We start from the raw sequence: 26,705 nt of genomic DNA, 5'->3' as shown, positions 1-26,705 counted from the left end.
CGTCATTAAATTATTATATACATAGTTTAAATATATTATTAATTTATTTCATTTTTAATTCTTAAAAAATATAAAAACCAAATGGTTTTTAGTCTATAACAAGGGACTAAAACTACATTACTGTATTAAATGTAAGCACTAAATATGAATAAAAATAAATTCATAGTTTTAGAAACAAAATATAGTTAAGCTTAAATTCCTTTTTAATCTTTTTACACGGCCAGGAGAAGGTGTAAATAGGAATACACGCCATACATTCATTTCATAACTGGAACGAATTCCAAATTATAACACAGTATCTCACTGTTCACACTGGGAAATGTTCACCTTCTTTTCCACGAAACGTCTTACTCTTAAGATGAGAAATACGTTTTCGGTGGCCACGACCTCTTCTGTGTTGTTCCCATTCGTGTGATCCTCTAAGTACCCGATCTCCGCAGGCCTGTCAATAAGAATGTTTATAAGAGAACGGTATTTTTGTTGATGAAGTAGTACCACAGTAAAAAATTATTATAACACATGACCCCAGAAAATACCGTGAATTCAGCCATAATAAATTATATAATCAGTGCATATGTAAAATAATGTAGAGTTGAATAAATCTTTAGTCTCTAAAATATGCCCTTTGTTTTGGTTACTGTATAAATTCTATTCATTTTTAATCTCTACAAATTATAAAAGTCATATATATAAAATCCCTGACAAGATATTATAACTACATAGTTTTTGTTAAATGTAAAGACTTAAAAACGAATAGTTTCTAAGAATTAATTTGTGGCACACAATTGTACGAAGACTACAAAAGCAGTGTGATTGAAGGGCAACAGCGGGCAAAACAAAGCAGATCTTTTGGGGCTAATGTCCCATGACAGGTGGATTCTAAAACATAACAGACCTTGCATATATATTGAGTCCAGAGGTCCCTTTGGACTGTTTTCATCCCCGTTTCGGTTGATGTTCCAAAGGTGGATGAGAAGCTTCCATTCTCACTCACGAAAGATTTAACTATCTTTACGGCAGATTCTACCACTTGGTCAGTCCATACATCATCTGATTGGCCTAGAACATAAAAACGAAATGGATGTAATCCAGGATAGTTTAATAAGTTAATTGATGATGATAAACAGAAAATGTACAGGAACAAGATTAAGACAACTTACTTGATATTGATTCTGTGGAATCAACATAGTGTATGTTCCAACCAAACAGTATTTGCAGTCGATTGAGCATCCTCTTCTATCATGAACAAAGATTCAATATCAATCCAAGACTTCAAGTTTTTGTACTAACTCTAGCCAATTCAATGTAGAAGGGTTTAGCAATAGTCATAAAAGAATATTGATCAATTATTATTTTCTCTTCAAGTTAACATGGGTCCTTAGTGATGATATGCTATGATACTGACGAGACAACAACATTAACTTTAGGCAGCACCAGGAAAAAAACTCGAGTCTTGTAGCTAAAACAAAGAAATATTGATATTGTACAGACTTATACAAGGTGAAATAAACGTTCTAAAAAAGCAGAAGGTATTTCAAACTTTTATATCAAAATTTAGATGAAGCAGCTCAGAGAGTCAAAGGTGATTTTATTTTACATGTGAGATTAATCAGAAAAATGACTCATTTTCAGTTTCCTTGCATGCCCAACCAAAGAAATGTTCAGTCAATAATGCTTGTTTTTAACGTCACAGAACAAAAGACAAATTTTACCTGACGGCGAACAAGTCTCCGGGTATTAAGCTTTACTTTCTTAATTGCTTCTTCCAAAAGAACTACGGATTCAGTATCAGTGGAAGATCTCACCAACTCCATCAGATCACCATTAAACAGTTTCTCACCCTTTTCTATGCTGCATCCCTCGGTCAATTCCCTCTTTCTTTCACACATGTCTTTGACAGAACAAGTTCTAAGAAGAGGTTCAAATTCACGGACACCAATGGCCTGCCGCAGACCTCTTGTATAATCTGCATTCAAATTGTAAATGTCATAGACTTCATTGAGTAACCCAGCGTCCATCATGCAATCTACCCTCTGCTCCACATATCTGTCCAATACAGGGAGAGATGCATCCACACATATAAAACAACAATCATATCTTAAGTTATCAACTTGACCCCACTTCTGCCCTGCCACAAGCAAGATCAATATCATTTAAATGAGGGGAAAAAAAGAATCAACAGACGTATTGAAATAAAAACAATGGGTAATTAAACATCCTTCTTCCAGAATTGTGCACCAATAGGAGAACAAAATGGGTATAGTGAGGGACGGTGATTAGTGAATTGCAGAAATAATCAATTGACAGACTATAACGTGAGCAAAAGCATGATATATCAAGGCATATTTGGACAAAGGGAAAAGAAGTCATATTAAATTTCCAAAAAATCAATTAGCGCAAAAGAAGAAAACAAACCTCCGCAGCCTTTCCTTGAAAAACCTTGCTAGGAAGAACACCAGTGCGAGTATACAAACTAATATATTGATTTATCTGAAACCCAAATAATACATCAATAACTACACCAATAAAACCAACATATTTGTACATGCGTTATATATAACAAACAGAATAACATCATGGAATTTCTGCAAACGTACCACTAACAATATAAACATTAAATAAGATAAAGATGGCCTTTGTATACATACGCCTGTAGAAGAAAAATTAATCAAATGACACCCTAACCTTTCTATGGTTATTTGGATGGATTCTATTTGCAGCAATTGGATCAATATCTTTAAGCAGGTCATAACTATTGTTTGAACCATCGTTTTCAGCAAAGAAACTGTTATCAGACAGCGCAATACCTATTGAATTACAAACGTAACAAGTACCGAGCATACATTAAATGAACAGAAACAAAAAAGAAAAAAAATAACATAGAGGACCGAATAGCAATTTACCAGGTGGATCATCCAAACAACCTTCATTCGTATCTTCTGCAGAATCGTCTAGCAGAAACGGACTCACTAGAGCCTAGAGAGGATAAATAAAAAGCAATAATTCAAAATATAAGAAATAAAGCCTTGCAATACATTTTTAACCAGTGCTAGAACACATGAAACTACACAGGCTATAAGTAAATTATATGAGAAAGAACATTATTGTCCATTATAAGAAAATAAAAAAAATTAAAAATAAATAAATAAATACCTGGATATAGTAATTTGTACCCCCAACTATAACAGGCAAGTGGTTGCGAGCTAATATGGCATCGATGATCTGAAAATTAAGAAATAACAATAATAAACTTAGACATAAAAAATATTTTTTAAAAATATAATCAATCTCTTCACTCTTCAACGATGACTAACTAGAGAATTCACAATCGGCGTCGAGACTCACAGGAATAGCGGAATCGCGAAACGCTTTAGCAGTGAATTCCGTGTTCGGGCTTACGGTACCCAGGAGATGATGCGGCACTCCTACAAGAAGTGAAATGAGGTTTCAGAAACGAAACGCGATTGGAATGAGGAAAAATCGGGTGGTACCATTTTGGTGAGAGAGAGGGACTTTGTTGGTGAGAATGTCGAGGCCACGGTATACTTGCATGGAATCAGCGTTGATGATTTCGACGGCGAAGTGTGAAGCCAAATCGATGGCAAGCTTCGACTTGCCGGAACCGGTGGGGCCCGTTACGACGAGCACCTTTCGTCGTTCTCCATTGCTAGGGTTTGAAGTTACAGTGTTCTCTGTAGCCATTCTTTCACTATACGTTTTTCTCAGGTTCACTTTTCTCCCCTTAATTGCTTTGTCTGTTTATCCAAAATATTGTCAAATTATTTTGGAGTAAATATAAAAAGACTTAAATATATATGGGTCTTATGTAAGTCATTTTGTAGGTTAAATAAAATACAAATTTTTTTGAAATAATAATGAGCAACTAATGTTGTTAATACAAACATGTAAAGCTAACTTTATGATTTAACTATTATTAGAGTGTCTTTAAAAGAGTTTACATATTTCATGAAAAAATAATTTGTAAAAATAATTTATAATCTATTTTAATTTATGTTTATAAATTTTATAATCTAATTTATGATAAAAATTCTCATAAAATTATTTATTAAATAAATATCTAATTAAGTTATTATTTAAACACACTTCTTTTTATATTTTTAAATTCACCACTATCTTAATATTTATATATCAAGATAAAACTTAATGTTAAGTTTAAATTCACTTAAAATGATAAAAAAAATCAGTCATTATTAAATAATATTTTATTTATAAATAAATTTAGATTTATTAACTGTTTAAAAGTATTATTAATTCTCTTTAAAAATATAACAGAGTATTTGTATATTTTAAATTTATCTTTAATAAAGTGTTAATATTTTTTAAAAAAATTGTTTAAAAATAAAAAAATTTAATTTATTAAAAAATATTATAAAATAAGCATTTAAATAAATTTATTAATTAAGTCAATCTTTTAAAAACACTCAAATATTAACTTTAAAAAATAGACTAAATTCATATCTTATCCAACTTATCTCAACTCAATTCCATCCCTAATTGAATCACCTTCAAGAAATTTCAGTATCGTAGATTCAATAATCTTAATTAATAACTATCATTCAATTTTTAAGGTTTTTCAATTATACCTCATATAATAAAGATTCCACGTCCCACTGTATCCCCCACGTATAAATTGACAACAATACAAGTATTAATGTTTGTAATTACTATAACATAGGGCCTTAAAATTAGATTTATTTTGTATTAATACTTGTATAATTACGAGCTCATAACTAGTTTACATAAATTTAAAAAAACCTTTTTACTAATTAAAAATTAATTTCTCAAAAATTGTTTAATAAGTATTTAAAATTAGAAACAAATATAAAAAAGGAAACCTTCAAACATACATAATTCTTTTCTTCCTTTCTTAATTCTCTCCATTCTTATTCCTTTCCTCTTAAATTCACCCATCAAAAGACCAATCATTTGCTTTGTAAAAAATATCGAAGCTTAGTTTAGTTCGTGTGTATAGGTGTAGAATTGATTTGTGCTAATATATATGCTAAATGCAGGGCAATAGAACAACCCTTTCAACGTTATTAAAACAGTAAAGTTCTGTAATCGTGATTCAATTGGGTAAGTTGAAAGGTGAAATGATGAATTAGTTTAACTAGACTTTTCCAAGTTTTGAATTTGCATTTGATGATAGAATCAACACATCTCAATAATAAAATGACAAGACTTGTGTAATATTCAGAACTTAGGTGTCTAATGCACATTTCCTAATTAAGTCAGCATAATACAATGAAACCACAAATTATGCCACATACAACGACACTGAATCCAGAAGGGTCACTTTTCATTAGCATCTTAATGCAAGGTATCTACGTTTTTGCTTAACTCCTCCAGCTTCTTCATCCTCATCCTCTCGCTTTCAGTCACCAGCTAACCCAAAGTTTGAAGGAAAAAGACAAGTTAGGTAACAAAATTATAATTTTTTACCAACATTCAAATCATCGAACAATTTCTTACCTCCATTAATTTAGTAACAAGTTGAGCTTTTTCCTTGTTTTTCTCATTGAAGGCTTCAAGGGCTTCCTTGTATTCTCTCTCCTGTACCCCCCCCCCCCCCCCAACCCAAAAAAAAAGTACTTGAATAAATAATCCAAGTTACAGTAATAGATTATATAATATTCTTAGTTCATATAAAATTAATAAATTTTGATTTAATTCCTTAAATATATTTTGTTTATTTTTAATTCATACAAAATATAAAAGTTATGTACTTTTAGTTCTCAGTAAGGAATAAATAACACTACTTTTATTAAATATCGGGACTAAAAACAAATAAAAATTATTAAGAAATCAAAATTTACTAACTTTACAAGAACTAAAAAATGTTTAACATTAAAATAATTGATATTTCCCTTCAGTCCCTTCTTTTCTTTTTTCTTTTCCGGGTCAGAATGATGCAAAAGAAGCCTTGCATGAGGAATTTGAAATCTCCCATTGAACCAAATCTATCATTTTCTACGTGGACATTTAAACACAATTATTATGAATGATCACCTTAACCACTAAATAATCATGTCCACTTTGCCTCCCAGCTGATGAGACAATATGGGGCCAAGAAAGCAAATAAGATTCATTGATTAAATTCTATACAGTGCTAAGGTGCTTGTATCAAAAGCAGTGTAAGTAAAACGCATGACTTTGCCTCCTTGAACAAATCATATGGCTTAAGTAAAGATTTTAGAAATGACAAAAGCAAACAACTGGTAAACAGCTTGAAAACCTCACCTTTCTCTGGCAGGTTTGGCCCAGGGGCTTTAACTCTTTGTTAACACTGTCTATCTTCTTTCTAACTATTGCAACTTCCTTCCTCAATGGATCTGTGAGACCCTCAAGTTCCTACATCATGATATGCAGTTTTTCAATCAATTTCTATTCAACACTTGCATTTAAAACACGTAAGCAATTGTATAAGAACAAGGATAAGCAACCAACATGACACATCAATTGCCTTTGAATTTCTGCTTATCCTCACTTCTTGCTCAAAAGGTTTAAGAGAAAACACAAAAAAAGAAACATAAGTTTCTAATCAGACTAACCTGAATGATATACAAACTCATAATTGATTATATACTTTTCTCATGCCATATAAATTGATTAAGATGTGTAAGATATATATGTTATACATGAACCAAAAACCAAATAAAGCATGAAAGCTTTGAGCAAAACCAAACATAACATCAAAGTGAAAGAGCGAAATTGTTAGACTTACTTCTCTAATCTCAGCCAAGCGCTTTGTTTCCTCCTCGACTCGACCCAAATAAGTATGAACCTTATCCCTCACCTCCATTTTTTTCCTCTCAATTTCTTCTTCCTTGGCTCGGAACATTGCTAGAGCTGATCTTGACATCTCCTCTTCCTTGTCATCCCTCATTGGACTCTGGTTAGAGCTAATCATCCCTGAGTTCCTAACTCGCTGCACACTTAGTTGTTGTTCATATGACTGATTTGGTGTTGCCATTGCTGCACCACAAACTACAACACTCTTTCCTCTACCTTGTCAATTCTCGCTTGTTTTCTCTCTTCTTTTTCTCCCTTTTTTGGAATGATGGCTCTCTTTCTCTTGAGGTGCTTATAAACAGGACTAGCTTTTAAGGGTATGAGACCAGGTAGCTTATTTTATTAACCAACTATAGAGTAAGCCCAAATGACAGAAATGCCTGTTAAAAAACTATAAAGTTAACAGTGAATTTATCTCCTCTGAACAAGTACTTCTTAGTGTTTTTTCCTGCCACCTTTAGTCACAAGCCAACTTGATTATATAGCACTATCAAAGTTCTAGTATTGGGATTTAGAGGTGTTACACGTCGAGAGTATAAATGTTAAATCTTTGCCTACACTTCTCCTTTTTATTATTCTGTGAAAACTTAGTGAAGAATCTTGATGAGCCTGCTTTGGTTAGGTAGCAATTTTCTTAAGTTGGTATATTGGCAAATTCAGCTAACTACTGCTTCTCACCACGGCATCAATAGTATATGTATGGACCCAAAATTTTAGAAAGACACATGTATGCATATAGTTATATACCTGCCACCCTACCTTAACCAATAGAATCAGATCCTCCTTTTACCATTTATATAACAATTCCTTGTCCATTTTAGTTAAGATCACGTGTATGGATGAATTTGGTTGAAAGTTTCTAAGTAGTATTGGTAATTATACGAGGTGTTCTCTTTAAGATAGAAAGGTGCTTGGAGCAGAAGTTTTGGTTGGGGAGTGAACAGAAAGGGCTCACCTACTGCTACAAAAAGCATGAATTGGGGAGAGCCTTAGAAAACAAGACAGAGTAGGAGAATTGGCAGCACAGTTACCTTTATGAAAAATTATTACCCATATGGCTGACCAGCCCAAAAATGCATTATGCAACGGAAAGTCAGATACCCTCACATCACAGCTTGGCGCTATGAGAAAGGCACTTCAGGCTTATGTTCCAAATAATTGGTCTCTCACGCTACTGGGCCAAGCACTATTGAGTTCCACTAAGTGGGAAAAAAACAGAAATCAATATCTTAGAATCTAAATTCATTTTTAAGGTAATATTTTATTATATGTGAATGCCCTTTTAGTCTTGAATTAATATACGGAATACATTGTAGATTGTTTAAAACTTCTTGAATAAGCACACAACTCGAATGAGTTAAGTAGGGACAAGTACAACACAAGTAAATACATGAAAGGGTAGATGGTGAGGACTTTCCAGGCTGACATAAGATCCTTCATTATTGTCATAAGCTCTGTTTTTTTATTTTGGGCGCATCATTGTCATAGATTAAGTTGTATAGTAGCGATTACAATTTAAGATGTTTCTTTGATCTAATCATACACTTGTATGGTTATTAAGTCCATCGATAGAACACTACTTTCTGACGTATACTCAGAAGAGCTTAAAAGCCAATCCTGCTCTGTCAAGTGTGGTGCGTCCATTCAAAGATCTGCAAAATTTCTGATGATTGTAGGCAATTTAATGTTATATGCCCCACAGTTCACCCACCCGAAAAAAATTGTAGTTTTCACCTTAGTGGGTGGCGTACTCTTGGTTGTGGGTGTTGACTGTCCATGAACTTTTAACTATCTGAATTTGATTCAACAGCATTGAATATATGTACCCTAAACTGTTGCGATTAAGGCACTAGTATCAACTACCAACTGGTTGCGGTACGTCATGTTGAACTTTGAAGTGCTCAGGCCCACCAGGTCAAACATATCATATTTCCACTGAATTAATGCAGTAAAAGTTTTGCTTTGCCTGATGATAATGAGAATTCATTTGCTGCTAGTGTGCAACACACTTCTTGCACATGATCAAACAATACCGCGAGGAAGAAAAAGTACATGATAACCTTGAACCCATAAAATGTTCAACTAAAGGGCAAATTCGTGCTTGCATTTACAAACTGAAGTTCGTGCCTTAATCTTCTTGTGCCATTCGTTGAAACAAACTGGTTTCTCCTTTTGACAACAAAGTTGCCAGCTTTACAGTGTGTTTGCTTAAGATTCTCGGGGTCAAATTCAAATCCCGAAAGAGAAATTTTTCCCTGGTGTTTTGTGCCTCCTAACCCGAGAACATGTAGATTTGTCTTAGGAATGCTCCTAACGAAGCAATTACACGACACAATCCATATATTAAAAATCAAATCTTTTCTTGTTTTCTCTCATTGACGGACGCTACAAGTCTCCACACAATTCGAGCGATAGTTGAGGTCCAATTAAAGGACGCAATAAGTTTGGGGACTTCAACAAAAATGTTATTTTTCACTACAAACATATAAACGCGGCAGTAGCGTATTACACGATTCTAACGATTTGTTGTTGGGTTTTCAGTTAGAAATCTCCTTGATCCACCGTCGTTGTTGGGGCTTCCAACTGAGAACCAAACATGCACTTAAGAATAAATACAAATGCTATGTAATCCAAACCGCACTTAGATCCACCTTCTTTGTCCATTTCACATGGTCCTCCCACCACCGATAGCTTAAGGGCCTTACCGAACCGCAGACGTGGAAAGACATGCTAGCTCATGCTACGTTACCCATTGATAACCAAAATAAGCAACAACTACTCGCAAGGCAATTCCACTGGTCGGTTTACCATGCTAACAGGCAAATTGAAATGTTTACAAAGGCATAAGAAAAATAGTTAAGCTTGTCTAGCGCATGCAATGCAAGGAGAAGCGTAAACTGAAAAGAACAATGAACAAGGAACAAGTCCTAAACCAGTAGTTTGAGTGGATTGAATATATAGAACAAACAAAGAACCACTTCCGTTCAAGTTATAATCTTCCAATGGTGATCAGAGTGTGCAACTAAGCAATTTATTAAGAGAACAAGCATAAATGCAAAGAAAATCACTGGTCCAAATTAAGCAGGTCCTTTTAGGTTGGTGCGGCAATACACCCAACTCCTCAATCCGAAATTGCCCAGTCATTCTTTCTTTCCTATTCCATGCGACATATTATAGATACCTCGTCCCTGTACAAAATGCATAAAACAGGGTCCGTAAGATACGAATAGAAAGTAGAAACAAATACAGAGTAGGTGACACTGATAATTTCAGTCCGATAAAATCAACAGACACGTATGTAGAGTTTAAATTTAGATTTAACCTACAATCAGATAAATTGACGATGCAGCCAGAGCAATTGGTATTGCAACAGATGTAACCTTGTCAAGGGGGCCTTTCACGTAAGTATACTTATGAATACCCTGGAAATATTTTTGCTTCTCAAAAAGCTTCTCTCGTGGTCTGAATGGTGCTTCCGACATCCTGCACAATATGGCCAGTGATAATCTTATAAATGCTTTTACCAACTGTATAAAAGAAGGAATAAGAAAGAAGAAAAAACCATGACATGAAATGAAATGAAACAAAACAGAACTTTATCTTGCCCCCTTTCCCACCCTCTTTTTCTGTCAAAAACACAACAAATCGAGAGAGGTGTTTGAAGTCTTTAACTAATGCCAACTCAGGCATGAAACAAGTGGGGAAAAGACAACAGATAACAGGGAACAATGCAATAAATATAAATATGAAGCACCAAACTACTGAACTCCTAGACCCAACCATGAATTGTATCAAATAAAAGTAGGTAATTTGAGGAGATGTAAAAGAAGTTGTATTATACAAAAACTTGCATGCTAATAATAATTTAGTACAAAAAATTTACAACTTCAGAAGATAATATCTAATATGTCATATTAGAAAAGCTTTACATGTACAATGAAGTAGGTCCCCATATTCTGGTAAGTAGCAAACTAGCTCTTGCCATATTATTCTCCTCACCATATCGCCTCACACACACTTGTGTAAAATGGAAGAATCGAAGTGTGGGGGCACAAAAAATTAGATGGGACCAGCAGCGATCAAGTTGTTAAAAAAGTGCAAATGTAATATGATGGATAAGTAAGAATGTGTGGATACTGGGGAGTAAGTAGTATTGTTATTAATGATTTTCGAATTACCTAAGCAAAGACTATGACAAGTGCAAAAAAATCATGAACAAAATTAACATCTCTCAAAAGTTGCCACTAGCTATGAACAGAGCATGTCAAACCCTAATGTCATCTTGCACCCAGTGAACAAATTTGCAGACAACTAAAGCTAACTTCATAGTTCATAACAGTGAATAAATCCTACCCCCCCCCCCCACACACACACACACGCACACACCCACCCACACCCACACACAATTGGAAAAAAAAATCAAGATCAAATTAAACCATCAATTTGGAAACGGATCAAAATAATGAAAATCGGGAAAACAAATAATGAATCAGATATAATCGAAAAAATACAATCGCATATAATCAGAATTTGAGAAAAAAAAAAAAAACAGCATCGCCGAGAAGGTTCGCAATTTGAACACGGGAATTCGGCAAATTTTAATAAACGACTTTTTTTTTACAATTTTAAAAAAGAAAAATGTAGCAGCGAGATCTGGGAGTAGTGTTTGGTTGAAATCATGGAATGTGAGAAATGAATACATGAGAGAGCTTTATCAGCTTACTTTGAATGAAGGTAACGGACTCGTTATCAATTGAGATTGGAGGCACAACAAAATGAGGAACCAGCTCTAACGATTTAGGGTCTTCCAATCGGTGAAGATGAACCATTTTTATAGGGGCTCCGTTTTTCTTTCTATTGACCCGGTCCGAATCGGAACACCCGTTACTTTAGTTTTTTCATAACAAAAATATTAAATTGAATTATTTAGTATTTTATTTTGCAATAATCCAATAAATATTTAAATTTAGTGTAACCTACATATATATGTTTAAAAAATAATTATTAAAATCACTTATTTAATTTTTATTAATATTTTTGCTTTGATTATGAATTACAAACATTTTATGAACAAAAATTATCAATAAAAAATAATCAACATTATATCGAACACTTACATAAACATTTTTTCATCCAGATAAATAAATATAAATTGAGACAATATATTAAAAATTGTATAAAATAAGCAAACTTTGTTATCTCTTATTATCTCAGACCCATTTGTATTTGTATTTTCAACCTTCATTAGATTAAAGTAAATGCTTTTTAGCTTTTGAAAAATTCTATGGCAAGCCTGTATAAAATCATGAACTCAAGTTTATTGTCTCGGGCAAATTTGCTAATTGTTGAAAGAGGATCTCGTTAAATAAAGTATAAATAAATAAAGGAGGATAAAAGATAGAGTAAAAATAAAGAAAAAATTAATGTTTTAATAAAAGGAGATAAAATGATAAAAAATAATGATGAGTACAAAATAATTGAATTATATTAAAAATAATTTAAAATGATAATATTTTTCTTAACAATTTTTTAAATATTTATTTTCTCTTAACATTTCTTAAAAAACAATAATATATATATATATATATATAAAATTCATGTCCCTACCAATCAAACCTTCCTTTCCCTTACTCTCTTGAGTCCCATTCATTTTACTCCAAAGTAGAAGATTAGAAGCCTGCAGATTTTTTCCTTCTGCCTCTTCCCTCTCCTCATTCAAATACATTACTAATTTTCATTCCCTTCCCCCCTCCAATCTTGAAATCAAATTTCTTATCTCAAAATAACATGTTATTTGTTGAAAGAGGATTTCATCAGTGTATGTCTTCCTCCTTTTATATTTAAGTTAATAACCTTTTTGTGAGCTTTAACCCATATTTTTTACATTAAAGAAAAGTTAATTCTTCAATGTTATTTTTTTAAATTAAGTAAAATTAATTAAAAAATTAACACATATCTACGATACATATATACATTTAATTAATTAATCCTCGCCATAAATTAGTAAATATATGTTGATTGTTTAGAGAAAATAGTCATAGGGTTAACCAAAACGACACTTCACACGAGGTGAGATTCCAGTGGTATAGTGTGGGGAGCTCATTTTGCAAAGCGACATGCCGTTTAAGTGAAAACTTTTGCTCCTTCCATTTCCATATAGCAAATTCTAGCTCGGTAGGGAGACATAGACAAACGAATAGAAGCGCGAAATGTGACAGCAGAAAAATCAAGCGCGATTAATAACGGCATCGTAGTCGTAGGAATCTTCTTCTTCTTCTTCTCTTCGCTAATTCTCACAACTACTCTCCAACACTCTCTGCAAAAGATGCGCTCCAAGGACAGAATCTCCTACTTCTACGACGGTGCGTTTTCGTTTCTTCCTCTTCTAATCGCATCCATGTTATTTGAATCGTATTTCTTCGTTTTCCGTTTTTTGTTTTACCAGGTTTCTTCTTCGCGAAATTGAACTGGCGAAACTCGTCGACGCTCTCCGCCTTGATGCGATTTTCTAATTTCTAGCTCAGTTCGGTTTTGAATGTCGAAACCCTAGCTAGCCCCTATCTTGATGCTCCTTGCGCCGAGGAAATTGAACAATAAGAAAGTGAACTTGCGTTTAGAACTGATTTAGATTTTAGTTTTAGATTTCGGGTTCTAGTCTGTGTTAGGCTTAGCTGATCATTAGCGCGGAGACATTTTTATTGATCTGCTTTTTCCTTTTAATTTATTTGCTGTCACTAGGAATTGTTTTGCATTTGTTTTATTAATTCCCACTCCATTGTTTACGGGAATTAGCATCGTTAATACTTAATAGCGCTCGAGTTATGTGACGAGCTTTTGATTCTTAAATACTTGGTGCTTTTTTTGGCTCCTGCTTAAGAAATAAAAATTGAATAGTTAATTGTGTGTAGTTCAGTTTATTTTGAACAAATAAACCACTATATTGTAGTAATCAATCCCAAATAGTGATGCGGAGGGGCTGACCCTTATATGCTACAGCAATAATCCCCTTTGATAGGATAGCAGGTAACTGAGCTATTTTGAAGTTTTAAGATATACATACTGTAAGTGATATTCTGTGTGCCCACTTGTGTGCATATATGCTGAATAATAATAATAATAATAACCTAAAATTCAAGTCATTCATGATTAATAACCAAGGTTCAGAATTTGAGAACCAAATGCTTCAATAGTAACAAACAGCGAGGAATCAAATAAGAACAGACCAATACAATGGTAGAAACAGTTCTTGGTGTTGTTACCCATGGCTTAATGGATGAAGCCATAGCTGCAAGATCATGGGCTCACGAGAACAGTGACAAGTTCACTGGGAAATGCTGTGCACACCAGAAATGTCACTAGGTTTGTCACTGTTGGGCGGCACAAATGGAGCGAGAAGGGGAAAATAGGGATTTTGTTCTGATTAAATGAAAAGGGAGGTGAAATTCCAAGACTGCCCTGCCCCCTACAACCTCACAAAATGACAGCATTCCCGGTAAGAAAATTAGGGTTTCCAAACATGGCAGAATAGCAACTGCGATGGCAGCAATTTCCTGCAATTGTGCCTGCAACTAGTGCTGCAATGAGCATAACACTGCAGAACTGTTCTGCAACGAGTTCTATTGAAGCAGCAGCAGGAGGCTGCGATGGCACAATGTGACATGACATTGTTATAGGCCCATAGCAGCACTATCGCTCACAATTAATTACTGTGTGGTGTTTACCAATTTCCTGAGTGTTGTTTAAAATAAATTATTATTTCTCCAAATTTAAGCATTTCAAAACATGCATGTATTCCTGTCCAGTAATATAAATATATTAAGAACATAAAAATAATTTTTTTTTATAAGTTAATACTTATTTTTGAATCCTTAATAAGTGTTTTGTTCATAGTTTTTTCATATTTACTAAATTGTCTCTTTGCAAATTTTCCTGGAACTCAGTTGCTTAAAAAGTTTAAACTTTATGTTGCAGGTGATGTGGGTAGTGTTTACTTTGGGCCAAACCATCCAATGAAGCCTCATCGACTTTGTATGACTCACCATCTTGTTCTGTCGTATGAGCTTCATAAGAAGATGGAGATTTATGTTAGTTACATATGTTGGCTGCTTTGTTTTTATTTGTATTCTTTTGTTTCAAATTATTGATTGTTGGAGTGGTTGATTACATAATTTTTTTTTTTTCGTAAATAATGCAGCGCCCACACAAGGCTTATCCTGTTGAGCTTGCCCAGTTTCATTCGGCTGAATATGTTGAGTTTCTTCATAGGATTACACCTGACACTCAGCACTTGTTTTCAAATGACCTGGCAAAATGTATGACTTTCCAAATTTTTAAATTCATCTTTTCACTTGTGATTTTAAGATTTCGTTTTTCATAGAATGAGAAACACTGAAAGAACTTGCACCCTTATTATAAATGCTTGGTATTTAACTTTTCAAATCAACATCATCCAACCTCAATGCTTATATAGTGATTTTACTTTTAGTATTTTTCAATTTAAAATGCAACTAATAACAATTTATCTTACATTCTTGGTCATTTCTGTCAGATAATCTTGGAGAAGACTGCCCTGTATTTGACAACTTATTTGAATTTTGTCAGATTTATGCTGGTGGAACTATAGGTAATAGGTTTATAGTAGTGATTCTCTTGCATTTTGTTCCTGCCTAGTTTGGCATACATATGCTGAAATGCTGATGAGATATACCTGCAGATGCTGCACGTCGGTTAAACAATCAACTCTGCGATATTGCTATAAACTGGGCTGGTGGACTACATCATGCCAAGAAATGTGAAGCATCTGGATTTTGTTACATCAATGACTTGGTCTTAGGGATCTTAGAGCTTCTTAAATATCATGCCCGTGTTTTGTATATTGACATAGATGTGCACCATGGTGATGGTGTAGAAGAAGCCTTCTACTTCACTGACAGGTCAGCAGTTTGTTATTTCTTATTTTATTAGATTTATGAAATGAGGCTATTGAGAACCTTCAGCTTTACGAAATTTTTTATTCTTATGATGGACTTGACTTGAGCTTAAGTATAAATATTGTTTATATGCTTAACACTGACGTGTCATTAGATTTTAATAATGCCGTTTGACAATAGCCATGCTTTGTCCCACTCTCTTTTAAATATGAAATAAAAAGTTGTGAACAGAATTTGCTTTCAGATGTTTGTATGCTAGCTAATAAAACATTTTTGGCACACTGTCTGTAATTTTTCTGTATTTTGTTAAATGGTATTGTCATGACAGGGTGATGACTGTCAGTTTTCACAAGTATGGAGATATGTTCTTTCCGGGTACTGGTGATGCTAAGGTGATTTTCTTCACTCTGTTTGTAGTGGGTTGACTAAGTTATTGTTTTAATGTGGTAATCACCCTATTTTTATCATGATTTTATTGGTCCAATGATATAAATATAATATATTGTTATTTCATTGTTTCCCTTATTGTGCATTTGCTATTGAATCTTCTTTTTTGTCCGAAACATTTCTGAAACTCTATAGATTGGAATGATTTGAACTGATTTTACTGTATTGAAGGAAATAGGAGAGAGAGAAGGGAAGTTTTATGCCATAAATGTTCCACTCAAGGATGGAATAGATGACCCTAGCTTCACTCGACTTTTCAAGACTGTAAGTTCCATTCTTTCTGTTTCTATTTCTGGTCGAACTACAAGCTCAATTTAAAAGCTATTCATTTTAGTAATACATCACATTATACTGACTTGTGGAGTCATCTCTGAACTTCTTGAATTCATACAGATTATTTCCAAAGTAGTTGAAACATATCAACCTGGTGTGATAGTTCTCCAGTGCGGAGCAGATTCACTTGCAGGAGATCGCTTGGGCTGCTTCAATCTCTCTATTGATGGTGCTTATCTACCAGTAAATTTCCTATTTTGATAAAAATATTATTCAATGTATCAGTTTTTGTCTGTATTCTTCTTGTCCAATGTGGGCTGTTGTTGTATTAGTAGATAGTTTAGCTTGATCAGAAGATTATTTTTTTATGTTTCTTTTACAGGTCATGCTGAGTGTGTTAGGTTTGTAAAGAGATTCAATTTGCCCTTGCTGGTGGGTGTACATCACATTATGTTTGCCTTCCATTTACTTGTGCTATGAGTGAGATTTAAATGAATAGACATCTGCCACAGGTCACTGGAGGTGGGGGATACACAAAAGAAAATGTTGCTCGGTGTTGGACAGTTGAAACAGGAGTTCTTCTGGATACAGAGCTTCCAAATGGTATATTAAGACTTTTGAACTCTTAAATTATGACGTGTTTTACCATGATTTTATTCCATCCATTACTTAAATTTAATATTTATTGTTCAAACTTCAAAGTAATACAGTCTCTGGAATGAATGACAAAATCTTAAATACCAAATTTTCCCTTGGGGAGCAGAGGAGAGGTTCTTTCTTTCAATGCATTAATGTACCAATTGCTTCATTATACATCTTGTCTTGCAATATTTGCCCTGACAATAATTTATTACCAAAATGCTTTCTATCTCAATCCAATCTTTCCTTTTCCAATCTGGAGAATGTAGGACATCTTCTGAACCATTATCTTACTTTAAAATTGCTTGCTTGTGTTTGAAGGTTCATGACTGAAAATGTAATCTGCCCCATCACTGCAAGCTTATAAATTATCCCATACAATCTCTTTTCCAACAAGTCAAATGAGCATTCAAGATTTAAAAATCTTTCTTATTGCCTCCAAAGTGGAAATGTTTCTTACATGCTTGGTTTATCTTGCAGAGATCCCAGAGAATGATTATATTAAATATTTTGCACCAGACTTTTCATTGAAGATTCCAAATGGACATATTGTATGTATTTTCTCGTTAGCCCTGTGCCTTTATTTATTGGGACTTTTCAATGCTATTGAGTTTGATTGAAGATTTGGATCATTTGACATTTGATTCCAATTTATATTGGATATGATCAAATTCATATTTTGCTATAATTTTTGTTGACTTTGCAGTATTTAGCAATGTGTCTACGATTTATACCATTGGTTGTACTCATTATTTTTCTTCTTTTAATTGATCAGGAGAATTTAAATAGTAAATCATATCTTGGCACCATCAAAATGCAAGTCTTGGAAAATCTTCGTTGCATTCAACATGCTCCAAGTGTACAAATGCAGGAGGTGAGTCCATCCTTGAAATAGGAACAACCCACCCAGTAGGCGAGCTCAATTTTATAGTGCAAAACTGTCTCTTGTGATTGTTTGTTTTGTTTCAACCTTTAGAGGCTTTATGTAACAAAAGTTAGAATCTCTCTAACCTTTAAAGAATGTGGTTAACAAATCAATTATTTGCTCTGGAAGGTGGATTCTGTGGCAGCTAATGTGGATAAATTTTCTTCTTCTTGTGCTTCTAAATTAAGATGAGACTCATTTGTAGATTGGAGATGAAAAAGTTGAGTGGAAATTCAGGAACAATATGTTAGCAACAAATGGTCGTGTAAAAATGCTGTGAAGCTGATGGATGACAGTCATTGAATTAGAATCTAGACATCCACATCTCTTTCTCACTTGGGAGACTGAAATGTATTACTTAGGTTATGTATGTTCTATGTTAGTAAACTTGGAATGTCACGTTGAACTTTTTCTGACTTGGGTGATTTCAAACTCCTTTGGTGATGTCATGATCAAACCAGTTTTAATCAAAATTGACCGATGGCAATACATGAACAAGTAATATTTTTTCAAAGGACGAGACTGACATTTTAGGGGTCACAGGTACCACCTGATTTTTACATTCCTGATTTTGATGAAGACGAGCAGAACCCGGATGAACGCATTGATCGTAAGGAGAAAAGAAAATTCCTTCTTGCTTATTCCCCCTGGACCTGGTGTCAAATCTTAGTTTATTATTGATTTTGATAATTCTCTTTACAGAGCACACTCAAGACAAGCAGATCCAGCGCGATGATGAATATTATGAAGGCGACAATGACAATGATCATCAAATGGATGCTACGTGAAGTTGGCCTGAGCTGTGTGTTAATTCAGTTGGCAATGGCATTTTCAAAGAGAAAGAAAATGTAATTAGATTAGATAGACAAGACCTTGATGTATCAAGAAGGCGGTGGGGCTAGCCTAAGCGACTCGTATATTCGTTAGATTTTCATTATTTTTATTTTTTTTGTATATTTGCTGAACACTACATTAATTCCGGTGCCATTTTCGAATTACCGAATGTCATTTTTGTGTGTGGAATGAACGTGTATATACATGATTATTCCAGACCTGAAAATATGAAAGAATTGCATAATATCTGTATTTTAATGAGAAATTATTCAGTTATCTTGGGTGGTTGTGGTGTCGATAATTCTTGTTTGGGCATGGCACAGTTCAGTTAGTTATAAAATATGAATTGTTAGTGTGCAAGTTTGATTTTTCAGAATGCATTTTTTTCCCTTACAAAGTTTGTTATGAATCTTTTTTTTAAGGAAAAAAAGTCCTATATGAAATCCCAGGCAGGACATTATGCAATAAATAATTGCAAAGCTAGTTCATTTATTCTTTGTACATTGCCATTTGTCTGATACAAACCATGACTATAGGATTGGAACAAGATACGCTAATCTGCTCTAGCATTAAAATTTCGTTTCTATGATTGTTTAGGGATTTAGCTCGAATGGAGAAAGGAGAAAAAGGGAAAAAAAAATAAACGAAGTTTTCCAACGAAAAATATATGAAAGTAGATGCTTTTGTTTGGGGTTTGTTCAGTCTCATTCCATATTTGCAACATTAGAACTTCCGTTTATCATCATGGTGTTTGCCGAGAGAAATATTAACAGCCACATCTTTTATATAAATTTTTCAATGATGAATTTTACGAGACTAAGGAGTGACAACGAGAGTGGATTTAGGATAATCCATTGGACAAATAAATTTTCAATGTTTACTACAAGATAGTCCGTTGGACAAGTTTGGCAAAAGAAGTTTCCAATATATTCAAATTGTGGATTTAGGATGTCGAACCACAGAAGCAAGGTACTTTGACATCTACGGAACAAATAATGCCTTAAAAAAAGGTATTAAGATCCTCGTAAATGTTTATTTTCTGCCAAAATGTTTTCCAACAATGATTCGCAAGCATCTTCAAGCAAATCCAACACCTGCCAGTGCCAACATATTGATGATAAGCAGAGCACCAACCACGAGTAAAGAAATCTTCTGTATAACGCTAACGTTTTTTCCATTTTTTAAAATAGGTGGATTTCCTACATCATCAACAATTTGAGATCACACAGTATTCTGACTGAATCATTAATATACTACTTCCTGAAAGGGTATAATTTTCTTTTAACTCACTCTGATATATCTTGGTCGTAGGTGCCAAAAGATGCAAATACAAAATTGTTTCGATGTAAGATGTCTGGAAGCAGAAATTCTTAGCAAGATTTTTGCTCTTATTTGAGAAGAGACCGGAGGTAGAACAGAAAGCATGACATAAACTAAATTGCCAAATAGACAGGAAGGTGTATCTTCAGAGGCAGCAACAAAGAAGAATTGATTTCAGGAACTTTCTATGACTCGCTTAAATGACATTATTTACCTTTAGAAATGTAATAAAAGTCCATTCTAGTGTTATCACATAATAACTCGAGTTTTTGAGATAGTTAACTAGTGACATGATATTATAGTCTTTATGACATAGCAGTCTACAATTCACTACTTGCTGCCCCTAATCTTCTCAAAAAAGGGATAAATTTCAGTATAAGGTAGGTGGAACTATGCATTCTCTATACTTCGAGCCCAAGAGAAATGCCCAAAGGCCTCTCTCGCTCAAGGGGTGTGTTTTAAACATATAATGCACAAGCATATATGTGTCTTCACCTAATTGTGTAAGCTTTTGGAATGATTTCAGTTCTCAATCAATTCAGCCAGACACGTCTATATGATGATTGACGCATGATGCTCTTTCCAAGTGATTTAATTAAATTTATGGACCTACATGATTCAAGACTATCGTTGTACTGGGAGGTAATATTCAACTTCAACCTACAAAATGAACCGAGAGCCAACTGATAACCTAACATAATTAGCATACCTTCTCAAACCCCTGTGGTCCACCGTAATAAGGATCTGGGACTTCAGTTTCATCATGCTTCTTACAATACGAACACATCAATTTAACCTGCATCACCAAAGTTAGACCAAAATGTATACAAAATGAAAGCCCCAGAGATGAGCAAAATCTTGCACCAACCTTTTTATGTGCATCATCTGGCAAGGTATGTCTACCTTTCCATCTATTGAAGGCCTCCAATATGTCCACTAAACCAAACAACAATGTCCAATACTATGAATAACAATTAAAGCACACATAAAAAATATGAATCATAATGTAACATCACATAACACAACATTCCATTGTTTCAGACCCTACCTCTGTTTTTTTTGTCCATAGCAAGAATGAGATCAAAGTCAACGAAATCAGAAGGCGTGATTGGCCTTGAAATAGAAGTTATCTGAATCCCACGCCTCTTTGAGGCTGCCCTCATTCTTGGGTCTGCTTCATTTCCCTTAAAAAATTATCAACATTGCAAAAAATCAGTTTTTTTTTTTTTACTTTGAAAATCTAAAATATTTCATCATAACGTTTAATAAAATGAAGAGAACCTCATCTCCCAGGATCACTTTTCACACTTTGTACCTCAACTAATTAAGCTAGGTGAACCTAACCACTAATTGAGTCAAAGTAAACCCACTTTTACTTTTTTAATTTTTCATTCACAACACTCGAAACCACATGAAATTGAAACTTAGAACCGGAATGGTCATATTAATTCAATTTTTAATGATCAAAAGTTAATTTAAAATTAGACTCAATGACAATTCCATAAAGTTACAAAACAACTATCTTCACTCATCTTCAATTATTAGCCAGCACCTTAAAAATTATCATGCAAAATCACAACAACAAAAAAATCAAGGTAGAATCTATTAGATCAAGTTAACATTATTACTTACCAAAAAATTAATATTTTATCATTGATATGAAGATATTTTTAGATAAACCCACCTCGTGGTAATTAATGGTGCCAGCAGAATCGATTTTGAAGTTGGAATTGAGACCCCTTTTGTTGACTAAGTCTGTGAAGACTCCTTCAGCAGCTGGGCTCCTGCAAATGTTGCCCAGACACACGAAGAGCACGGAAAATGGCTTCGTTTCCGTGTGTGTGGCAGTGGAAGAAGCCATAGACGCTCGAATCGGAGAAAAAAAACGTTTTTTGCAGGAAATGGAAGAAGGGGTTGTTCGGTTTCTCAGAGTTAGCGATGAAGGAACGAAGAACGAGGCCTTTGGGTTTGGTTTTGGTGAGAGGACGAAATGGGAACAGTGGCAAAGTCGTAAATTAATCACGTTCATTATTCCTTCACTGTGCACTGTCCTTGTGTTCCGTTATAAAACATGAACACGAAATTTTTATTATTTTAACTGTTTTTTGGCGTGAGATTAAAAACGATATCAAAATATGTATAGTATTTTTTATAATAAATAAATAATATTAAATATTATAATTTGTTATAAAATTTATTTATTTATTTATTTATTAGTGTGCCTCTATATATATGTTATGAAAAATATTATTTTAAAACACACAAATTTAGAGTTGAAGTTAAATATTAAAAGTAGTAATATTTTATCAAAAATAAAACATGGATTATATTAAAGATAAACAAAATACTAAATATTTACTTTTTATAATTTTATTATTATTAAATATTCAATCTCAATATTAAAAACTGAAGTTGTTGAAATCATAATAAAAAAAGTAGTAAGTTATAGATTTTATGCACAACTCAAGCATACAATTAAAAGAATTAATGACTTTTACCAAAAAAAAAAAAAAGATTTAATGACTCGCATATATTATCCATAGTTATTTTTTAATTTTTTCTTGTCCAAAATAGTTTCTTTTTTCAACTTTCTCCATTTTAAAAAAATTGAGATTGAATTGGCACCATTTGAGTTTTTATTTTTTGGGTCATAGCATCATTTGAGTAAAAGAGTCCAGTTTGGCATTTTTTCTATGCTCTGCAAAACTGTTGTTTTTCAACGTGGCCCAAACCCACATTTTCGGCCCAATATGTTCCTTGTCAGACAAAAAATAAAAAAGGAACCCGCGTGGGTTTAAATTCAGCCCTCCTTACACTCACACTCAGCACAGTGGCAGTAACTGATAATTCTGCTGCTGCGTTTTCTTCCCAACAAAAATGGAACCAATCGTAGAGGATCTTACCGAAGACCTTCACAGCCTAAGCTTTACTTCCACCACCACAACTTCCATTAAACGAAGCACAAGCTTCAGCTCCGAAACCACCACCATTACTCCTTCAACCTCTTCTCACTTCTCTTCCGTTTCCCTCTCCGACCTCCGCTTCACCCGCCGCATCGGCTCCGGCGACATCAGCTCCGTCTACCTGGCCCACCCCAAGCAACGCGGCGGCGCATCGTTCGCCGCCAAGGTGATGGAGAAGGAGGAGTTGGCGAGGCGCAGCAAAGAAGGAAGAGCGAGGACAGAGAGGGAAATTCTTCAAATGTTGGAGCATCCTTTCTTGCCCACTCTCTATGCCTTCATCGACGCCCCCAAATGCCTCTGCTTCTTGACGCCCTTCTGCCCCGGCGGTGACTTGCACGCGCTTCGCCAGCGCCACCCCAGCAAACGCTTCCACGAATCCGCTGTCAGGTGCTAACGCTGATAAGTTTTCTTTGCTTCGCTTTTCAATAGGCACAATTTTAAATAAATAAATAAAATCCTTTCAAAAAACATTAAAAAAATTATATACCAATAACTTTGAAATAAAACAACTGTAAATATTATTCAAATGAAAAATATTTTCATGTTAGTACTGGGTCTAAATTTATATATATACACACCGTAAGAAGAGCTTATAGTAATTTTTTTAAAAAAATTATGACTATATTTATAACATTAATTTTTATATAATAGAATGTTTATTTAAGTCGTGTTTATAAATTTAATCTTGTTGAAACTATCGATATGCACGTTTTTTTTTCATTGTTTACATTTGGTGGAGTATACTACAATATAGTAACTAATAAGAGTGATAATAAGTGTGTTAGAAATTAGAATGTGATTATGACGTTTTTGCAATATAATTCAGAAATGGCGGCACGTGATGATATTGATGTGTCTATGCATTCCACGTAAAATTACTTCTAAAGTCAAAACGACAACTCACGGTGGTGGCTCAATTTAAGTGAGTAGTGTGTGCCATTATGAACTAGCCATAAAGTGTGCATGACCCTAGGTGGTAGATCTAATTTACAACTTTTTTTTTAATGGGATTTTTTTAGCTTAGTTTTCTGCTTGGGAAAATTATAGCTTTTTCATAGGAGAATCTACCCAGACGACGAATCTTCTTGCTCTCTATATGTGGAATTATGGATGATGGAATATTTGAGAGAGATAAAATATTTTAAATTCGATTCTATAATTTTTTTGCCAGATTTCTGGATTTTTATTGTTATTTTAATTTGACTAAATGTGAGGCAAATCTTGCGGTGGTCCCTATGGTGAGATTTATTTTTCTCTCGTGTAATGCAAATTATTTTTAGCGTGTTTCATAGTCATACAAAAATTTTACCCAAATTTAGATATAATAAGTATTATTTTTTTTATCATAATTAAAGTTCAATTTCAATACTTTACATAACAAAATTCTACATTAAATATTAACACAGAAATGTTGACATATTAATGATCTTGAATTTTAATTAACAAGCAACGACAAATTTACCATGTAGGTTGTGTTTGGTGACCGTTCAAAAGATTCCTATGGATGTCAAATAGTTTCTTTCATTTTCTCCCTTATTCTCTCCCTTCCCCCAGAAACCACAGACCAAAGGAAACAAAAGCTGAATCTTTCAGATACATCATGTTCAACTAAACTTGATTTTTCTGTGAAACAACAAATGCTTGGTATCTTTGCACGAAGAGCTACTTTAGTAACTGCTTTTGCTTTCTTGTCATTATTTGCACCTCTCACATGAAACATACGACTTTTCAAATTAACTTTTGACATGCATATGGCATTATCATTGACATTTCCTTATTTTCTTCTTCCTTCTAGCGTGGATATTATCGATATTTTCTCAAAGATGTCACCCAACATATGGCAAGTTCAAAAGCAAAAAACATTTCTTGTCTCACAAACGGACAAACCTTGAGATAACGTTTCAACAAACATTCTTTCGCAACAAAAGAAAAAAAATAAATGTAGTTGATAATATTATAAAGAGATATTGCAAGTTTTACTAAAATGGTTACTTTACTCTAAAAATATATAGCAAGGTTTTAGTCAATGGTAATTTTATTATTCTTCTCTTGGTGTTTATAGGTTCTATGCATCAGAGGTATTGTTAGCACTTGAATACCTACACATGCTAGGGGTAATCTACCGTGATCTGAAGCCCGAAAACGTGTTAGTTCAATCTGACGGTCACATCATGCTCACTGACTTTGACCTCTCCTTAAAATGCGATGATTCCATATCAACGGCTCAGATAATCTCTGATAAAAACCCTACTCCCACTGTCCCACGTAACGAACCTTCTCATGTTACCTCGTCTTCATGCATAATACCCAACTGTATAGTCCCTGCCGTGTCATGTTTCCACCCAAAACGCAAGCGAAAGAAAAAGCATAGACCACACAATGGGCCTGAGTTTGTGGCCGAGCCCATTAATGTTCGGTCCATGTCATTCGTTGGGACCCACGAGTACTTGGCACCTGAGATTGTGTCAGGGGAGGGTCATGGTAGTGCTGTGGACTGGTGGACTTTAGGGATATTTATGTTCGAACTGTTTTATGGTGTGACACCATTCAAGGGCATGGACCATGAGCTAACCTTCGCAAACATTGTGGCTCGAGCCCTTGAGTTTCCGAAGGAACCCACTGCTTCAGCTGCTATGAAAGACCTTATCTCACAGTTATTGGTTAAGGACCCGGCAAGGAGACTAGGGTCAGTGATGGGAGCTTCAGCGATCAAGCACCACTCATTTTTTCAAGGTGTGAATTGGGCATTGCTAAGGTGTACAACTCCACCCTTTGTACCCCCACCTAGTGCTAAAGAAGCTGTAAACGATGACCATGAAAATTGTCCTGAGATTTCCATTGATTATTATTAATGGAGAGGGAATTGCAGCTATGTGTGATGGCTCCCTAAAACTTTTTTTTCTTTCTATTGATATTTCATCGCCCTCCTCTTTTTATATTTATGAGGCATAAATTGCAAAGTTATCAGACACATGATGATGAAGCTTGTGTTGACGTGTAAATGTGGGGTGGGGTGTAATATTCTAAAGCAACTGCATGAGATAAAAGAAAGAAAGAAAAAAAAAAAAAAAAACTGTTTGGTTTTAACAAAGAAAGAACAAGTAGAGGTTAGATGCAAATGAAGGGAGAGGGGGAGATATCAGATATGAGGAATTATAATCCTTCGTAGACTTACTTAATAAAGGACTTTGTTAAAAGGGAATGTGTTGCAAAAAGAGGTAATACAAGGAACAATATTAGTGTGATAATTATTTTACTAAAAGAAGAGGGAATGAGATGTTCAAACTTCAAATCTTGACGAAAACTGTACTTCATATCCCTTTCATTATTAGGTATCGATAAAATGTAAGAATAATTTGTTACATTTAACTGACATAAGATGTTGTGTGTTACATGGGTATTTTAAAAACATAATATATAAAGATAAAAAATAGTTTATTTAAATAAAAATGATATTTAACTCTAAATAAGGAAATTAAATATAAATGCTCATTTTATTATTAATCATGAATTTTTTTTCATATTAAATACACGTTTAATAGATAATATTTACAATCAAGG

General features: G+C 33.9%; 6 protein-coding genes across 7 annotated transcripts; 2 read left to right on the top strand and 4 right to left on the bottom strand.

Moving 5' to 3' along the window:
• Positions 1-224: 224 nt before the first annotated feature.
• LOC113858491 (tRNA dimethylallyltransferase 2) lies at positions 225-3,735 on the bottom strand. The gene is made up of 10 exons (XM_027491172.1): positions 3,492-3,735; positions 3,346-3,425; positions 3,154-3,222; positions 2,904-2,976; positions 2,686-2,807; positions 2,416-2,490; positions 1,713-2,123; positions 1,161-1,236; positions 896-1,059; positions 225-442 (listed from the first exon to the last, which is right to left on the bottom strand). Exons 1-10 carry the CDS (start codon positions 3,700-3,702, stop codon positions 308-310), a joined length of 1,416 nt encoding a protein of 471 aa, XP_027346973.1. The 5' UTR covers positions 3,703-3,735; the 3' UTR covers positions 225-307.
• Positions 3,736-5,295: 1,560 nt separating this feature from the next.
• On the bottom strand, positions 5,296-9,704 carry LOC113857992. Its single transcript, XM_027490375.1, has 4 exons — positions 6,746-9,704; positions 6,262-6,372; positions 5,494-5,574; positions 5,296-5,406 (listed from the first exon to the last, which is right to left on the bottom strand). The coding sequence occupies exons 1-4, from the start codon at positions 6,992-6,994 to the stop codon at positions 5,332-5,334; spliced, it is 516 nt and encodes a 171-aa protein (XP_027346176.1). The 5' UTR covers positions 6,995-9,704; the 3' UTR covers positions 5,296-5,331.
• Positions 9,705-9,916: 212 nt separating this feature from the next.
• On the bottom strand, positions 9,917-11,626 carry LOC113857993. Its single transcript, XM_027490376.1, has 3 exons — positions 11,537-11,626; positions 10,140-10,296; positions 9,917-10,001 (listed from the first exon to the last, which is right to left on the bottom strand). Exons 2-3 carry the CDS (start codon positions 10,293-10,295, stop codon positions 9,954-9,956), a joined length of 204 nt encoding a protein of 67 aa, XP_027346177.1. The 5' UTR covers position 10,296; positions 11,537-11,626; the 3' UTR covers positions 9,917-9,953.
• Positions 11,627-12,995: 1,369 nt separating this feature from the next.
• On the top strand, positions 12,996-19,230 carry LOC113857456 (histone deacetylase 9). 2 transcript variants are annotated; one of them, XM_027489377.1, is made up of 15 exons: positions 13,015-13,175; positions 14,785-14,897; positions 15,008-15,125; positions 15,362-15,436; positions 15,527-15,746; positions 16,072-16,135; positions 16,362-16,454; positions 16,584-16,692; positions 16,846-16,895; positions 16,976-17,066; positions 17,583-17,653; positions 17,809-17,841; positions 17,878-17,976; positions 18,571-18,637; positions 18,730-19,127. In XM_027489377.1, the coding sequence occupies exons 1-15, from the start codon at positions 13,139-13,141 to the stop codon at positions 18,813-18,815; spliced, it is 1,326 nt and encodes a 441-aa protein (XP_027345178.1). In that variant the 5' UTR covers positions 13,015-13,138; the 3' UTR covers positions 18,816-19,127. The 2 variants fall into 2 exon arrangements, with proteins under 2 accessions (XP_027345179.1, XP_027345178.1); XM_027489378.1 differs by lacking the exon at positions 17,809-17,841 and having other exon boundaries at positions 12,996-13,175; positions 18,730-19,230.
• A 457-nt stretch (positions 19,231-19,687) lies between these two features.
• Positions 19,688-22,919, bottom strand: LOC113859737 (putative low molecular weight protein-tyrosine-phosphatase slr0328). Its single transcript, XM_027492437.1, has 6 exons — positions 22,903-22,919; positions 21,866-22,232; positions 21,230-21,365; positions 21,050-21,117; positions 20,891-20,977; positions 19,688-19,955 (listed from the first exon to the last, which is right to left on the bottom strand). Exons 1-6 carry the CDS (start codon positions 22,917-22,919, stop codon positions 19,875-19,877), a joined length of 756 nt encoding a protein of 251 aa, XP_027348238.1. The 3' UTR covers positions 19,688-19,874.
• Positions 22,920-23,023: 104 nt separating this feature from the next.
• Positions 23,024-25,996, top strand: LOC113858925 (serine/threonine-protein kinase D6PK-like). The gene is made up of 2 exons (XM_027491727.1): positions 23,024-23,531; positions 25,207-25,996. The coding sequence occupies exons 1-2, from the start codon at positions 23,059-23,061 to the stop codon at positions 25,994-25,996; spliced, it is 1,263 nt and encodes a 420-aa protein (XP_027347528.1). The 5' UTR covers positions 23,024-23,058.
• The last annotated feature ends 709 nt before the right edge of the window (positions 25,997-26,705 follow it).

The sequence above is a fragment of the Abrus precatorius genome, unplaced genomic scaffold (genome assembly GCF_003935025.1).
Source record: "Abrus precatorius isolate BTA unplaced genomic scaffold, Abrus_2018 Scaffold2, whole genome shotgun sequence".
NCBI classification, from domain to species: domain Eukaryota; kingdom Viridiplantae; phylum Streptophyta; class Magnoliopsida; order Fabales; family Fabaceae; genus Abrus; species Abrus precatorius.
This window is presented reverse-complemented; position numbering and strand designations above follow the sequence as displayed.